This window comes from Rhipicephalus sanguineus, chromosome 3, assembly GCF_013339695.2.
Source record: "Rhipicephalus sanguineus isolate Rsan-2018 chromosome 3, BIME_Rsan_1.4, whole genome shotgun sequence".
Taxonomy (NCBI): domain Eukaryota; kingdom Metazoa; phylum Arthropoda; class Arachnida; order Ixodida; family Ixodidae; genus Rhipicephalus; species Rhipicephalus sanguineus.
The window spans coordinates 155,434,766-155,453,412 of NC_051178.1; the positions used below are offsets into that span (position 1 = coordinate 155,434,766).

The following is an 18,647-nucleotide window of genomic DNA, read 5'->3' on the forward strand; positions in this document are numbered from 1 at the left end:
TGTTAGCGGTTACATAGCCACAGAAAGTTTTTCAGGAATACTAGAAGGCAGGGGCGTAGCCACAAATTGTTTCCGGGGTATTCAACGATACTTTGTGTTCGTGCGTTCACTGGTTGGCATGTTGTATGGGTATATATACCGTAGGAGGAAACAGCGCGAGGACCAGGACAAAAATAGGCACACATAAAACCACACGTACGATGTTTCCTCCTACGATATGTTCAACCAACTAGCCGACAAGTTCACCCTTCAAGTATATATACACGTGCGAAATTGAAAAATCTCAGGGTTGAAGCCCCTCCCCCCTGCTAGAAGGCCAGCACCAGCTGCAGCACTGACACCATGCCCTTTTCTTTGCACTGTTGTTTCCAGGTGGTAAAGGAGCGCGCGCGCTCCTGGGACCGCGTGTCGCAGCGCACGCCCACCGTGTGCAGCCAGGCGGCCGTTGTGGTGTCCAAGCGGGCGCCCATCCAGGCCATCAAGGAGGAGAGCTGCCAGAGCACGCCCGTGCGCCTGCGCAGCGCCACCGGCCGAGCGGGACACGGCAGCCCGCCCGGAGGGCGCACGGAGCTTCACCAGTGGCGACTTTGCTTCTACGTGTTTGGAGGCCGAGAGCAGGGCGCCCCGGGACTCTACCGGCAGCCCATCTCCATCTGGAAGCTCTACGTCTGAGGAAGCCACGATAGCCCCGAATCCAGCGCCGCACTATTCTTCGTGTGGCACTATTCCTCGTAACGTCCGTCGACCACTGGGAAGCTAGAAGCAGCTGCGTGCTCTTTTGCCCCGCAACTGGGGAACCCAGCCTTCTACAGTGGACTTGGTCTTGCCGACCCTAAAACGAAATCGAGAAAAGAGTTAGGCTCCGATGACTGTCTCAGTGTCGGCGTTAAATAATGGATGCGATGACACGGGAAATGAGTGAATTCGGTGCCGATGCGATTTCGTAGCGCCTTGGCGTGGTGTTTTGCCTGCTGGCACCCTTCGGTAAATGTACAGTACTCACGGATTGAAACGCGAGAGAGAGAGAGAGAGAAAAAAAAATCATTTTTCTTTAGTTTAATAATTGATATGAGCAATTGCTCGTGGTAACCGGGTCTTGTCGCTGTAAATCTGGCCGCTAAAGATAATGCTGGCTCTGACGTAAGTGTTCGAATCAAAATTATGCCGATATTAAAGGAACTGTAGATGCTGGAAACTAAAGTGCGTGCGTTACGTATCCCTAAATTTCCGCGTTTCAATCCGTGAGTGGGTCTATTGTTGACCTCGTAGCCCTTTCAGTGCATTTACTGGTCTACTCGTGTAGTACCGATAGTGAACGCAGTGCGTCCAGGTTTAGACTAACATTATCGGTACTAAGCTGCGGCGTCGAACGAGTGTACGACTTCTGTGGTTTTTTCGGCGATGTCACGAATGCGTCTGCGCAACCTTACGCATTGCTATTTTTGTTGTATCATTCTATTCTGGAGAAGCAGCGCAATTTCCCGCTAAAATGTCTGGAAACTGGTCTGGCTCGAATACGAGAGCTCAAGAACCAGCCAAATACAGCCTTAATGCCGCGTGAAAAGGGGAATTCCAGGAATCCTGTTTTCCTTTTCCTTTCTTTTTTTTTTGCAACTGTTGTTAGGCATAGGACATAGTGCTAAAAAGAGAACTTTTCCATTTGCTCGCAGAAGAAAAGAAACCCAAAATTTTTCGTACATTCTAATGTGTGAAACGGTTTGCTCTCTTTGATGTTTTTGCTCGAGTGTCTAGCTTGGAAAATTCCAATTCTGCTAGACGCCCAGGGCGGATACTGGGCACCAGGAACCTACGCGAAACTGTGGGAACGTGTCAGACACTCGGCAGTTATTTCACTTGCATACTTGTCTTCATCATTCAGCCGTTCGCCGACTCTGCCCACTTGCGGCAGTCAAAATATAATTTAAAAAAACCTTTCTTGCTGCATGCAACGTCCGTTTAATGTTTAAACGCACAAGTGGTGGGACGTAGTTGCTCGACTTTGTCTTCCAAGTCTCTCCTCAGAATGTCTTCCTCCTTATTTCTGTTCCTCTGCACTTCAGTACTGCAAAATTTGCATCTCGCTCCGAACGTGCAATCTACACATGCTTGAGACTAAGTGCCATTTTTGAGATCATTTCACTAGCTTTCCCGATCGTTGCCATATTGCAGTCTCGGCTTTTTGTAAGAGTGCTTTGCAGCTGTATCCTTCTTAGTCAACGCATGGCAACTTTTTGAAAAAAAAAATAACAATCCAGACAAACAGCTTCAGAATAATTTGGTAATCAAATGTTTGGCTTTACGACAGCAGTGCTCATGAGCCACATGCTGTGTGATCGTCTCTTGTCTTGAATACTGTCTATCATCTTTTGGAGGTGGATTCTTCTATCAATTTCGCGAACTGCTGTCAAGGCCTCCGAATGCATCACATCATTGCAACGACCTGATACATACAAACGTCAAAGGCAAATTCCACTCATAATTTTGTCCCAAAACGAAAAACAAATCATCATTCTAGAAATAATGATCTCAGTTCTTGTTCCAATGAACATTTTTTCTAGCTTCTTGCTATTGGTTATGGCGTTATAACCAATTTGTTTATGACGATGAAGTGTTCAATCTCAAAAGTCAAGCTGTCAAGGCTGTGAAGGTGTGGCATTCGTCTTGAGAAGCTTTCGCGTAACGTGCAATATAGAACAACAGGTACAACGAACACAAACGCGCCTTTTCTGAAAAGGAAAGTTGTTGGAACGTGTTTGGCCTGCAATGCAGAGTTATCATTGAAGTACAATATCGCATTTCTACTCAAAGAATTGACATTGCGCTGATTCGTGTTTTCATTTTGCTAGAGAACTGGCACTGCCATCTCCTTGTTTGTGCATCTCTTTGATCTCGCGTCAATGGTGACTCCCTTAATTGTAGATTCAACTGTGATCTCCAAGACCATTGGCGTGAGTGTACCAGTTGCTCGAATGTTTTGTAGAGACCAACGCCTGCAATCCTGCATTGCAAATTACTATGTCATTGTAATTGACTCAGGCTTTTGCCTTTTTGCATGCATAAATGCTTATACCTTATTGTTTTATTCTCGTAGGATCGAAGCAAAAGTCGAAGAGATTAGGGGGGGTGCGAATAGTGGATTTTGGAGCCGAATAGAATACGAATCGAATAGTAATGATGCAAAATCGAATATGAATACTAATCAAATACTCTTTGAATAGCTTTCAAATAGTAAGACAACCATTTTCAAAACAGTCTTAGAACTCCACAACATTTTATTTGAACCAAATATTCACAGACTTTCACCAAAGAACATTACGGTTATTTTTAATCGACTCAAAATAACACACTATTAAAACTGAAGTAAGCTCGTACACAGAAGCGACCACGGCTTTCGAAATATTTTGTACCTGCAGCTACAGCGATAAATGCAGTAATCAAGGTGACACTTGGTTGCCTGCTTATAAATAAAATTGAGACATAAAAACTAAACAATTTTGAAGCGAACACCACGAATACAGCTAAAGCTGTAATGAAACAGATAAACCTATCATCACAGCATGAACCTCGTCACCGAAAGCATGTAAACAGCTTTGAAAGCTGAAAAGCAATTTGTGCAAGCACAACACTTGCGTTTGTTATTCATGAAGCTTAATGCAGACGCAGTCCCCACCTTCATTTATTACTAGATGACGACAGGAACTGATTAATGTGATGTAGCTGCAGCATAGTAAAAAACGAGTAAGAGTGGAGTTTTGAGAAAAATCACCTTCATCTGGTAATAAATATAGTGTCGATGGTCACGTAAAAGCTTGAGCTGCATGCACATTGGTAATTTTGTGATTAAAAGAACAAAAATTACTTTTAGCTGTTCAAAAGTTTCATTGCTTTTGTGTTCTCCCATCGGTGCTGATGATTCGAAAACTATTCGAAAAGTATTCGACATTTCGTATATGTGCTATTCGAATGCTATTCGATACATTATTCGAAATGTTCGAATATTCGCACACCCCTAGTATTTATGTGAAATGGCATTGTTTGCACTTCTTTCAGCTCCTGCTGTCTGATGAAAAGAAATGGTATTTTTATTATTGCACACAGATAAGAGCATGTAAGAATAATGTTCAGACACTCTCACTTATACAAATGCAAGAAATGTTCCTGATTTTTAAAAGTTTTTATCATTTTTCTATATTTTTACTTTTTGATGTCTTATGTTATTGTGTATTTTCTATGACCCCTCCTTTACCGACCACACAGTGGCGTGCAATACTGTTAAAATCTTAGTTGGAGGCAGCCTCCCTCTAAGACGTACCTCTTTCAGGGTTTTAGTTTTCTTGTGAGTGTCCATCTGAACTGAAGCCAGGAGGGGAGATGCAACCATCTAAAATCTGTGTTAATCTGTATTAAAACTGCCTTTATCATTTGGAGGTTAAAAACAGGGTTATTTAGTTTGAATCCACGTTACACGGTACGCACTATTACATTCTTTGTTAAACCAACCGAGTTTGAACCATTTGTCCAACTGCGAGACCTGTACAGATTGAAAACGTTGCCTAAATCTATGTCTAAGACTATGTCATCTGGGTTCTTCTTGCTGTGCAACACATTCATTTCTATTCTGATTGAACAACAGGAAATGTGTTTTCACAACAGAAGACCAGAAATATTTTCAAAAAGATTCTCGTTAGCTCTCTTTTGCTAAGATGTCTGTAACAAGTGTGGTGAAACATGCATTGTGTTTTAGTCAGCAGTGTCAATACAATATTGTCAATACAACAGTGTCACTACATACATTACACATCCCCTCAGGATAATATAATTATTCTGAGGGGATGTGTAAGTTTTTGTTCCCAATGCTAGCTTTATGAAGATGAACCATCAAGGACATAAGTTTTTGCACCCTCTCGGCCATGACATCATGACAAAAATTATCAAAAATATTCCATTGGGATCTCCAAATATTTTGTAACAAATTCAATGTGATATTAATTATTAATACCCAGACTTTCTGGAGAAACACTGGCTTGCTGAACTTTTACCTCTGTCATTCATGGACGTTGTGGTTTCTTTTGGGTCTACCTTTAATATTTTTACCTTTCTTTTTAACTTTGTGTGCGGTGTTATACAAAACACAAGAGCAACATCACAAAAACAATGTGCCAATGTATCTTTCTTGGTATCAGTGATGTCTGAAGAATGGAGGACTGAGTTGTGGTGAGGACACACCCGCTCTTGACGACCTCCAGGAGGCTTCGGAAAAATTTAATTGCCCATGGAATGAAGGACTGACGTTCCGTTAGGATATTGCATTTGGGGATTTCGGAAGCTACGTAGCGCCAACCACCACTGCGCAATACGAAGTGTATACAATGTGTGCGAGTAGAGAAGATGTTGCCTGCCGCTGTCGCACTGCCACCGAATAGTGTGTTATCTTGTACTGGCTTTTGTGTGAGTGTGTGTGTGTGTGTGCCATGCTGAAAGTCCATGTGTGCTGCCGTTCGTGCTCGCTTTTATTGACCAGTGTTGCGTGGGTCAATGCTGTGGCACTGAAATGAATCGTCCCTCGTAAACTCATTAACTCAAAATTTGTACTGCACACTTTATTTAGAAACTTAGAAGTTTTGGACGCACATATAGTGTACTACACTAAGCCAAAACGTGATTTTCTTCCAGCCAACAAACGTTTAAACTGCGCTCAATATTTTTCGGTTCTGCTCATCATATAATCTCCGTCGTACAACTCAGTAACTACGTCCGGTCCGCGTGGCAAAGCCACACACTTCGTTGTATGAGGAGACAAGTTTTCGTCCCACTTAACCTTTACTGAAAAGCTTTTCGAGGGCATAGCCAGGGAGTGTGACGAAGGATACACTGGGCACGGGATGCCACCTGTTCCTCCAGAATTGTTTTGTGTACCAGGATATCTTGCAAAACAGGCAATGTGCAACAACCCCCTCCTTTCCCCCCGCTCCTCCTCTCCCACTTCTCTCAATAAAATTTGGAGGCTACGCCGCTGTTCCAGGTCACGTCTGAAGGGCTCCAGGAAAGCTTGCCTACTTCACAAATTTTCCGCCCACGCTTTCTCACCTACGCAAATTCTTTGATGCAAACGGCGCTAGACAAGAGTCAGAGAGCGATTGGCGGGAACATTTCCGTCTTCGCTGACGTAAATGTGACGTCAGCATCCGTAGCTGTTTCACATTGGTCGAAGCACAGTACGAGAATGTCGTAAGGCTACGGGAGAGCCCAGACGAGAGTTTCATTGGTTGACACGCCTGACCTCTCGTCTGCACTGCCTGTGCGTAGTAATAGCCTGTTTGAGGACTTAACGAAGCCAACATGAAGTGTAGTTAACTCGATGCGCAAGTGCGATTCTCACAGGGTGTTACAAAGATTTAAGATTCATTTCCCCCCGTGCATCCTAGATAGCTTGTCGATCGGTTGCTGATGCAAAAGCAGTCAGCGACTGCCTTTTGTCTTTGCGTGGGCGGTAATTTCGAGGTTCCTTTTTGTCTCCCAAATTAAATAATTTTGCGTACATATGACAAAGTATACGTTTTGGTTACGCCGCCCGTTCGTGCACTGCCGTGCGCGGCAACGCGTCCGCGCGTCGAAATAGCGTTTACAACCCGAATTAACGTTCACCCGGTTCTTTGCAGCCTGCCTTTGTCATCACTCAATGTTTCTTTTCTTAGTTTTTTTTCAATACATTTCGAATTTTAGGGATAGCATAGAATGACGTCACTGCCGTGGCTGACGAGTTTCGTACGAACCGTGTTAGGCTTATAGATACGCCGCTTCTCCCACTTAGGGGCTGATATGTGACTTCGCTTGAAGATAGCGGGTGAGATAATTTTCACTGGGTACAAGGTAATCTGTACCGCTTTACGGTATTTTCCGTGTGCGATTATGGTGGATGGAAGGTAGGAGGGAATGAGGCGCTGGCGTAACGACGGAGGGCGTAACGATATGGAGCTACGTCTAATACGTTGCGATTAGCTTGCTCCAATTACCGTGTCACCTTATATGTACTTTCTGTCAGGTGGCAGACAAAATGAAACTTTATGGAGGCGTAGCACGTATGTGTGCGTGATTACAGCAAGCGAAGTAATGAGAAAGTGTAATCATTGTCGACAGCTCGCCATTCCGTTATCTCTTACACACCGGCTCTCTGCCTTTTTATCATTTTTATTCGTTGTTATTTTAAAACGTACGTCATTCCGGTGATTGTTGTCGGTAGTGTATCTGCCTCATCCCGTTAGCCGCCTAAAGCGACTCTGTTGTCCGGGCACAGTGCAATTGCCTTTAGGTCCGTTAATAATGATATCTGGGGTATTACGTGGGAGAACCAAGATATGATTATGAGCACGCCGTAGTGGAGGACTCCGGAAATTTCGACCATCTGGTATTCTTTGACGTGTACTGACATCGCTCAGCACACGGGTTTTAGTGTATCGCCTCCATCGAAATGCGACTGCCGCGGTCGAGGTCGAACCCGTGACCTTCGGATCAGCAGCCGAGCACCGTAACAACTGTACCACTGAGGCAGACCTCTAGGTCCTTTCCGTGCCGATATTTACATAAACAAACCTGCCTAGACTTGCATGCTGCTATACGCACATTAATATTGTCGTAAGGTGTAGAGGTTCTCTTTGAAAGAAAGGGCGATTGGAGTCAACGTACCGGTCGTAGGTTCCAAACTCGCTGCTATAGAAATTGGTATAACAGTGTCCTCTGACCAAGCTCTCTGCTTTGTTTTGCTGGCGGAACGCAAGTGGAAGTAAATTGTCCTTGCACCATATCAGATTCCTGTCGAAACACTATGCTTTAACAGCAGGCCTGTAGCCAGACCCCCCCCCCCCCCCGAAAAAAATTCCTGGCTACAGGCCTGTTTAACAGCCAAAACAACCTTTGGAACAGCCAAAGCATCTTTTATTGGGGTTGTTTGTGAAAAAGTAAGCTGCCATCCATGTAGCCTGAACCGGATCCAGTGCGCTACTCGAAAAGATAGCTGCATTCTTCAAATAGTGATTTTACGGGATCCCTGTACGACCGTATTATCGGGATTAGTGTAATTACCAATAGAAATAGTCTGGAATATAACCAGTGACGTGCAAGGCCGAACTAACCGATAGCTGAAAGCAGTGGACGAGCCATTGGACTTCAAAGCTTTCGTTCGAGGAGTCAACTTGTATTTTCTCATGTCTCTTCGGTACACATGAACTCGCAATGTTGTTTCAATTGCAATTCAACGTAACGCATGATCCTACCTTCTGTCGTTCACTAATGGAGGAACTACACGAAACAGCTAAAGAACTTGCACCTGTGAGAATATCTTTACAAGAAAACTCGGACGTCTAAACATAATTTCAGAACACACGATATTTAGACGAGTATTTCTAGAAAACCTCCTGCAGCTGTACTAATTAAAACGCCCACGTTGACAGTTTTCTATAACTTCAATTTCAAGTCGTCATTGCGTCGTTCCTGTCATTTCAAGAAACCTTTAATTCTTAGGTTCTGTGAGAAGCCGAACAAATACGGGCCACTTGTGTACCAATTTAGATACCGGCTGACGGCGATAGCGGGTATCGAGCCCACGACCATGCCCACAGCCAAAAGCGACATGCAATTGAAGTACAAGAGATACTGCAGCGACGTGATAGGCACCGTGCCGAGAAAGCCCTCAAGCATGACGCCATATCGCATTCATCTCGTATTGCTTTCGTGATGTGTTTGCCGCATGCACGAGATATTGGGTTACAGACTGCCGAGCGCGTGGCTATGCGTCCGCCCAGCTAGGTGTCATTTCATTCCAAACGCGGTGATTCACGGTATTTAGCTTCTTTTCATTTTTCTTCGAACTTCCGTAGCTACATTAAGCGCGCTTTCTTGAGGCTTCTTAATTAAGTCAACTTCTCGCTATTCAAGCCATAGGAGCCAGATAGACAGTACAACAGATGTCGCGTTCACTGCCAAGCTGTGACGGTAGTCAGTGACTCGACGCCAGCAGTTTAATCATAACTCTGCAATTAAAAGCGACCTTATATTCGAAAGAGTATTATTGGCAACACTGACAAAACTGCAGATTCAGCGCACGCGTTGGAATTTGCCTTTTGTTAAGCGGGTGATTAAATGTTCTTCATCTAAATACGATGCGTACAATAGTCTTACTTTTTGTCCTGTGCAACGCTCAATCTCTTCGTTCTCATTGGAATAATGTGATCGGCCATTGGCCTCCTAGAAGGAATATCTCTAAGTTATCGGTAATAGAAAGGGCGGAAAAGATCACTCACCCTCTAACAAATGAAAGTTAGATGCCCACAAATTTCATTGCAGCTACCTTCACCTTAAGAACGCAGGAGACAGCTGTACAACACCGCAAACGCAGCAAAAAACCCTCATCGCCAAGAATGTGTTGGATCGGCCTTTTAAACAACAATATTGAACGTCTATTCTCCGATCTCGACTCTAGACGCTTCCTTCGAATGAAGCGCTCCTCCAACCAACGTATAGATCGAACCGTTTTTAGAGTATATTCTGCGCGTATAGCATTTGCTTTATTTTTCCTTACATCGTTGCAAGGAAAAATATTATGGTCGTTGTTCTGAAAGAACTCTTGAGCTGCTGGCGTTTTAGGGAAAATCTCTATAGTTATCGAGGTGTAGAGCCGCTTACAATTTATAGCGTGTCCAGTGCATTACGAAAGCAGGAAACTAATAAATAGTATACTCTAGCGGTTACCGTATGACGTCGTAGTTGCGGTAGCATCATGTTGTGTGGCTAAGACCTTAGGCGAAGAGTTTGTAGCTGTGGCCGCCATTTATAACCACGTGTAAAACAAATACGTAGACGTGTTCGCTGTAGCCGAAGTTTGAAAATTTTGTGGTTGTTGACAGGGCAGGGGCTTTAGCGCGAATGCAGCGTAGAAACGTAATGCGGCAAAACTTCGATTGATCGAAATCCAAGGGACCTCAAGAAACTTCGTTGAATTGAAAGTCGGTAACGAAATAACGTATATAGTCTTGCTAGAGCGCTGGGGTTTTGCAAGTGTTCGTTGATCTGAATATGCTTGTTGAAGAGATGCTCGATCAAGCGGTATTTCAATATGCAGACGAGGCGTGACGGAGGAACGCTTTTTATTAGACTAACGTGCCGTGTTGTAAGAAATGCTGGGCAAAAAGAACGTGAACACGGTATTTACTGTTATACCGTGACGCGCCAATTGATGCGCAGTGTCTTACACAGTGAGCAGGGCGCCTCGTTGTCTGCGTAAACACTGCTGTCGAATATATATATACAGATATATATCCATTCACAAGTGACTCGTACGAGCATTTATTTTCCAGGCTGAAATATGTACATAGTGCATAAACGTGGAAGCAGCTATGCGTATACAATGGAGTCCATCTTTGCGTGGCACGGAGTTGGACATAACGCGCCATTTTTATTTTTCGTCGATGTCCTGCAGAGTTGTACATATAATATATTCGCCAAAACACATTTTTTCGTCGTTATATTTTTTATTCGCCTTGTTTTTGTCTTTATGTGAGCGTGTGTGTAGTATATATATATATATATATATATCGGCTGTGTCGAAAGAAGCGGGGACGAAAGGATAATAAAGACAGATTGTGACATTTCTCTGGTGGTACGTGTTTTCGGTGTTTTTTTTCTTGGTGAGATAAGTGCTATGCAGTGCATTATCTCTCCCTCTCTCTCTCTTTCTCTTGTGAGCTGGAGACGCTGTTATCTCGCGACAGTTATGGTTTTCCCACCGCAATTAAACTGAACGTTGGGCGAGTTGGTAATGATTCGTTGTTAAATTGGCAGCCCGCACAGGATGTAAAATACGCAGGCAAAGTTAAAAAAAAAAAACACGCTGAATTCGCAACTTTGTTTATGTTGAAAAAAAAAAATCTGCTCGCACCAGTTCATATAATTACTTTATTTGAAAAATTGACGGCCATGAACCATACAATCACTGACTGTTTCTAAACAAGGTTCTTAGCAGTCTGCGCGTTGTCTTATTCACGCATAGAATCATCCGTTGTTTGTTAAGCGAAACTTCTACGACTCACAGATTCAGTGGCGGCGCACGTCGTACGCTAAAAGCCCGGCGCCGGCGAGCGTACAGAAATGCGGCCCTCGGAGCTGCGCCGATAACATGCGCATTTTCATGCGCCGTTGTTCAAGAATTGATGCTCTCTCGATCGTGGGCTTGCCGGCAATCAGCCGTTTCTGATATGGCAATCTGATCTTTTACCGAGGTCACTTGTCACTTCACGTTGCCACATTTCATTGTTGCCTGGATATGAACGCGTGACCGTCGTCGTTGCCTGCAGCAACTGAAGTGTCGCGCTGCTAAGCACGTGGACGAAGGTCCGCTTCCCGGCGTGGAGGAAACAGGCGGAGCATTGGGTAATGCAATAAAAAGAACTAAAGGAAGAAAGAAAAGTAGTGCGTCAGGCACGCTTCGCTTGCCCCCCATTTACCGAATAGAGCAAAGGCTCGTGTTTGTTTTTTTGTTGTTTTTTTCTGACTCCGTGCTTGAGTGTTGCGACGCCCAGCTGACTAAGCTGGTCAAATGCAGAGTGACGCCTTATCATTTTAAAGGAGGTTAAACGCAGAAACAAATTGTAAATGCAAGCAAAACACGTGCCATTTGAGCAAGCGTCTTTTTTTTTTTTCTTGCCTTCGTGGGCGACAGATGTCTCACAATTCGAGATGGCTCCTAAAGGTTATACCGTACCTCCGTTAGCAACGTGTTATGACACGCGATAACGCTCTGTAGAAGAGTGTGTCAGCTGTGGGGAGTTAGCGACGCGACATTCGCGATCAGACTTTCGCATCATCAGCAGTTTCCCAACGCGCATAATGCACTCACTTACTTATGTCAACGCCTTCTTGCTACAGTATAAGGCCCAACGAGACTGGCGAAAAGACCGCGACACAACAGGAGCTTTAGACGATAAGAACAAAAAGCGAGACTTGGTGGACCCCGTGGCGTGGGTCAATTCGAAGCCCGTCTATGTCTACACTTTCAACGAGATGATGAAAGAACAGAACAGGCCCGTTTGCAGTGGGCGAGTGCAAGCTCGCAGCTCTTATTGTCAGCCAAATGCCCGGACGATAAGGGACGTGTCACCGGCGTCCGCTAAAACGTCGCAATGCTGGCGATGTTGACTCCCTCCCACGCAGCTCGCTATCTCGCCGGAAAACCCCGCTGTGTATGGCTGTTTCGCGAGCGCCTTGGCGAAACTGACGACGACATGGTTGCCGCGGTAGCGCGCAACCGTGTGGTGTGCGGCACTGATTCGCGGATCTTTTTTTTTTTTTTCCCTCGATATCTACATTATGCCGGAAATGCGCGTGAACGCTGTACACACAATAAAAGCAATCACCGGGGTCACTATTTTTAGCCTGTGTCTTTAGTATTTTTTTTTCTTGAAAGGTGCATATCTCTTCCGCTCGCGAATAAATAGCGAACGCCAAACTTCTTCCTGTGAACCTCATAAGCAGGGCTGCACGGCACACGGGCGCGAGCTGATTTTAACGGCCCCAGGGCCGATTTCAGACTTCTATTGTGCCTCGGGACTGCAGTAGGAGCATGGCAACAAGACCATAAAAAGGGCAATGTTTTCGCCAAAAACTACTCACCTCATAATCAAAGCGTTTGCAGTGTCTAGGAGCGTTAAAGCGAATAGAGATAGAAGTATATGGAAGGATCGGAGGCGTAGGATTTCTTCCGAAACACCAGAGTGGGTGTGAGCGAACACTTTAAGCATCTATGTATGCTACACCTACATCTTCTTCCGAGAACACATCAAAAGGGGAACACGGCTGCCGTACGTATTCAAGTTACCATTGCCAGGAGAGCATTGTTGGCTTAAAAGAATCGAACAAGCGTTTTCTCAATATGTTTCGATTGAATGACTCGAAACGTAGTGCCTTTCTGCAGTCATTTCCCAGTCAAAGGAATTAAGATAACGTTTGCGAGGAATACTTTACCAGCATAACTTTATTCACTGTTTCCCATTTGGCTTTGCTCAAGATGTCTCGTACGCAACGCGTCAGCTGTAAACGTATAAGACGTTCGTTACACATGTATGCTCCGCCCACAGTCAAATGTGAAGGAAACACTGGACTGAAGTAGCTATAAATGACCTGGCGGCACTGACCTCCTACGACATTCGAAGGCATCGCGCAACGTTCAGGTGCGACGAAAACGCGGTACAACGGTTGCTGGACAAATGTCATGGAACACGCCGCTGTATACTCAAGCCTTAAGATCTAAAGGTGTTCCTTTTTTTTTTTTGCATGAAAGAGAGAAAGCACGGCTCGTTTTTCAGCGACGTTGTCGCAGGGGCACGACGAAAACTCAGCTGCTGCTGCGCGCTCAGATGACCGATCGTTCGACGCAGCGCTGACTGGACAGTTTCGTCAGCGCTGCGTTTGTCATTCCCTTTCCTGTCTTGTCCTATGGCGCGGCTGCCGCCTGTGCAAGCTTTGATAGGCGGTTGTGTATGCAGTCTGCCACCGTGGATAAGTGAGATTTGAAGTTAATTCTCATAGTTGCTCAATCCACTAAACCTTGTTTATTCGTATACGATTACTTATCATTCGTTAGTTATTAGCGATAACAGGCATTGCGTTACTGTTTTCTTTTTCTCTTTTTTACATAATAAAAGCTGTGGCTGTTCGGCTAAATAGCATTTAGCATAATTGAAAGCTTCTGTTCTCGGATGAAGCAAACGGAAGGCCCATTATTCACTTGTAAATTACAGTGCAATAAAAATATTAATTGGGAAAATAAAGAAGAGAATGGAGAAAGGTAGGCCCATATGTCGGAAAACTATACTCAATGCGCTGAGTACGAAGGTGAGAACGATAAATTCGTAGTCTAAGCCACAGCGCTCTCGCAAAAGAGACACTTCACAGTTGCAGCGTAGTCACGGTCAGGTGTTCCAGTTATGAAGGCGAAAGAGAGAAGCTAAACGGATAAAAGTTAAGGAGGTCGTACAGGTTTGCTACCCTGACAGGGAGCTAAAATAAAGGCAGTAACTGCAGTGGAAAACCATCCACTGTGATTCTCAAAGGCATCGCAGTAGTTTCTTTGAAGTGCGTTTAAATTAGTTTTGAGAAAATATTGACATAAAACACCCAAAGTATGCGAAGTAAGCGCATGCAAGAGCGTTGCCCGTTTGAGAAGAGGAGCGGCTTGGTGCAGTAACCCTGCCACGTGACTCCATCAAGTAACCCGTCACGGGATCTATTCGCGACTGCGAATTACAATGTTCCCGGGTTATATAGTAGTTCTTGTTATTGCAATATCTTGAGGATCAACCTATATATTACAGTGCCTACTCTATCCCTTATTCGATGAAATACTGACCGGGCTTGTGCTCCAAACTCCGCTAAGGAAGGCATGGAAGACTTCGCTTCGATAACAGAATTATGCACTTGAGTATATTTCTGTCACTGAGAATATTTAGGCGTTTTTCAGTTGTTTCTCTGTAAAATTCCGTAGCGGAGTTTTATTACCGGCACACACTATTCAGATTGGTGACGAGGCATGTAAAGTCAATTCGTTGTATGTGTACCCACACGACGTCTCCTACATAAAATGCTAGCGGCCAGAGTCCAACAAACAACCCATCGATTGAATGATTACATTGTCACGAGGAAGATAACTCTTTGCAGAACGGGATATACAATGCACTGACTAGAATGTGTCACCAGGCCGATGGGTTTTCAGAGATGCAGTAGTTCTTGCCTTCCTGAACCATAGTATCCGTGCTTGTGCGCGTGCATTTACTATCGAGAGAGAGAGAGAAAGAAAAGAAAGAGACCATTCAAGGCACTGCGTATGCTCTACTACGGGAGAACGGTAAGCTGTCCTTTGGAAATGTGCAGCCACCCGGATACACGAGACAATCTTTTTGAAAGAAACACTCCATGCCGTAACGAGTTCAGAAGCACAAAGGGCACTCAACGTTATGCATGCATCCGCAGAAACTGCGTGTAAATACGTGCATGTACGACCAGAGATAAAAATTTGTGACGCATCTGCTCCACAACAAAGGGAATTTCCGCTACGTTAATGCACGACGCTTCTGACTCATCACTACATGGTAAAACTACACTACATGCTAAATTACTACATGCTAAAACTTTTTCATTAACGGCTTTGTTGCTTTATTGCTGGGTGTGCATTGTATATATATAGGCATGCGCACACGAGGGGGGGGGGTGTCTTTATGGAGCGTGCCAAGTCGACCTCATCGTCATTGCCTAATGTGCAGGATTATGGCCATGCAAATTTTCGTCAATAACGGAAGTCGAGGACTCCTGATGTTGCATTCTAAGAGCGGTTTATTTCCCACCATAACCCTCCGGAAAGCAGCGGACCAATGGCAACTCGTTGTGAGCACCACGTCATTGCTTCATTTTCATTTATTCTTACATCATTTGAGAGGCTTGTTTTCTTTAGAGCTCTTCCAATGGGTAGAGGACAGGAGGTGGGGGGAGGGGCGTTGCGGTTAACCCCCCCCCCCTCCCAAGATAAAAAAAAAAGAAAGAACCTTGCACACGCCTATGATTGCATATACTATGTAGGTGCGGTGACACGTGCACCGTTAACAATGTGTCAGCGACATGCAGTTCAAAGTCTGCAGCTTGTCTCCGGAATGACACGAGAAGAAAGCGTGGATAAGAAAGGTCAACACGCTCCCTCAGAAAACCGTGTGGACAACAGCGGCAACGCTGTGCGCAGAACAACATGTCGCAATGCTCAAGCTGCTCGCCTTTGCTGACTGCTGTAAGGAATTCGGCGGTTGTCATTTGCCACACCATAAGTGTATAGCAGTGGCGTAAACCATGAGGGGGCCAGGGGGGTCCTGGCCCCCCTTGTATTGAGGTTGGAAGGGTTGGGTGGGGGGTGGGACACCCCTTGCAAGTGTCTCCCCTTGAGATTTACCTTTCATACATCATATTTGCATTGCTTGACATCTAAGCGGAGCGCACTCTCCTTAAAGTCAACTTCGATATCTAAAGCCGTTCCTATTAGTAGAAAGGAAACGAAGTACGAGAGTGAAAGCTATTTTTGGTTTTAAAAGACGCTTTATATATCGTGCTTTCTGAAATGATGCGGGTGACTTCTGACGTGCTGCACGTGTTGATATACATGGCCTTTGACGAGCTAAATAAAGCATCCCCGATCATATGCCGTTAGTTAATTTCTGTGACGACTTGACAGGAATCCATTGGCAATGAAAAATTTTTTTTTAATTGAGTGCGATTCGTCGAATGTAAATGTGTTATTAAAAAAAGAATGGTGAATATAAACACGCCTTCCACCCCAGAACTCTTCTAGGGTTGCTAGCATTTTTACTTGCTGGTTTCCACCCGAATGCATATAGTAGCTAGAAATTGGCTAGGTTGCCTATACCTATGCGTTGCACTTAGAAACTAACTCCCCTTGCAACTATTGGCTCTGTCTGGCCATGCTTGTGTTTGCTGTTTAATTTATTTGAACACATTATTTTAGTTTTCATACAATTAAAGGTAGAATGTATATTTATGAAAAACAATATGACCACCATGGCATCAAGATGTGTGTCCCCCCTTAAGATTTTTCTGGATTTACGCCGCTGGTGTACGGATTTACGCCGCTGGATTTACGCCGCCTGGATTTCTGGATTTACGCCGCTGGTGGATTTACGCCGCTGACCAGTCGAGACGTTTTGCCCTGCACGTAGTAAGCCCGAAGGTGCTCCCTTCGTGCGACGGGCGGTGTTTCAGTAGCGCAGCCAGAATATTTTTTTTCTGAGGGGAGGGGGCTACGCCAGTACGGTGTTTGTACACGCCGCAGTCGTTTTCTAACTTGTTTTAACGAAGACATTCGCGCGACCGCCGCGCATTTCGGCATAATCAGTATATCGGTAAACTGAGGTTGCTGTGTTGCCCAGTCGACCAAAAAGGAAGTGAACGTATTACTGCAGATGACGTGCTTCGTCGTTCACTAAATACGAAACTGCTGATACGAGGAAAGCTGCATAGCGTTCACGGATCGTGCTTCCTTGTAAACAGATGCGAGCATAGTCAACACCTCCTAGACAGCTGTCTAGGAGGTGTTGGCATAGTCATGCGTGCCGCCGTCTCAAAGGGAAGGCGCAGTTTCCGAGTGCTGTAATGTGCGCCTCGCGAATCGTGCTCCACATTCATTTGAACATTGCTGTTGCTATGCAAGCAGTGTCACGAAAGGTCTCCGCGACTGCCTATTTTTATTTTGGGACTATGCACCGAGAGTACTGTGTAAGTAATACCGGTGTCACACGGTGCACTACTGATCGCGATTAAGTCAGATTCTGATATAACTGCTTAACAGTGATTGGCACCCTCTTGAAACTTTAGTAAAGAAGCCAATCATGATCGAGAAATTCGACCCGGATCAGGCCCGACTGCGATCAAAAGTGACTATTTGACACCGGTGTAAGACCACACACAATGGCAAGCCGGGGGACACCATATAGGCGACGAGAAAGCCAATTCGCATTCATTCATTCATTCATTCATTCATTCATTCATTCATTCATTCATTCATTCATTCATTCATTCATTCATTCATTCATTCATTCACAATTCCCAGAACAAAACCAATTTATAGGTATCAAAATAAAAACCAATGTTATTTAATTACGACAGCTTATAAACATGGCTTCCATAGGTGTGCGCAGGCGGAGGGGGGGCAGCCCCCCCCCCCTCTAGTCACCTAAGAAGAGGGGGGCGAAAAGTCTGCCCCATTCATTGACTTAATAGAGAGGGGGGGGGGGCGCCGTGATGAACCTTTTCCCCCCTGAAGGGGAACCCTCCGCACGCCTATGAACGCTACCACATAATAGCGGTCAGAGTCTTTTAGTCAGCACCAAATGACTTTGATTACACAATTCAACGTTTCAATGCCTTATTTTAAAGCGTGGTTCTAACATGTGGCGTGGTTATATAAAAGTCTTAAAGAAACGCGTGTCGGTGATTAAAGTTGGAGCTTTTCAACGTTTACATATCAGGATGACTGTCGTGGGAATGCGAATTCTTTGTCGACGCACGGTATCGGAAGTCATTCTAAAAAGAGACAGGGCGTGCAAACACGGACACAAGATTCTCTTTTTAGAATGAATACGTACCAACTAGCTCAGCTCTCTGTTATTCTAAGTATCGGAAGTGTAAGATATAACTCATTCGTCCTCTTCAAAGCTGTAGACGATTCTTCTTGAACTCTGTTCGTTATAACTATGTAGTACCTTTACTGAAAATTGATTTTCGTTCTCGAGATTTACGACGGTCATCAACATGCCATCCGGCGCCATTTGGCTCTGATAAATCGCGATCGAGCGTTTACGACTCCCTGAGCTCCCGCGGAAGCCGAGTATCGACCGGTCTGGCCTACCTTACCAAGGACGTACGCTCCCGCGTGTCTACTATATATTCATCGCGTCTACTATAGCATATATACGTTGGAAAGGACGCCCCCCGTAACGTGTCTTCCCGGCGGTTACGGCACGTACCAAGAAGTGCAATGCCGTGCTTTTTCCCGGGATTTTCCGAAGACGTTTCCGTGTACGTCTCTCAAGTTAACGCACGTCTTC

General features: G+C 44.8%; 2 protein-coding genes across 2 annotated transcripts in view; both read left to right on the top strand.

Annotated features, from left to right (window-relative positions):
* LOC119385999 (uncharacterized) overlaps positions 1-1,011 on the top strand; it is a 31,103-nt gene extending 30,092 nt beyond the window's left edge. Inside the window, exon 8 of the mRNA XM_037653353.2 lies at positions 373-1,011. Within this exon, the coding sequence (XP_037509281.1) occupies positions 373-672 (300 nt within the window). The 3' untranslated portion in view covers positions 673-1,011. The remainder of the gene's footprint in view (positions 1-372) is intronic.
* LOC119387520 (natural resistance-associated macrophage protein 2) overlaps positions 1-18,647 on the top strand; it is a 165,115-nt gene that overhangs the window by 116,828 nt on the left and 29,640 nt on the right. The window lies entirely within an intron of this gene.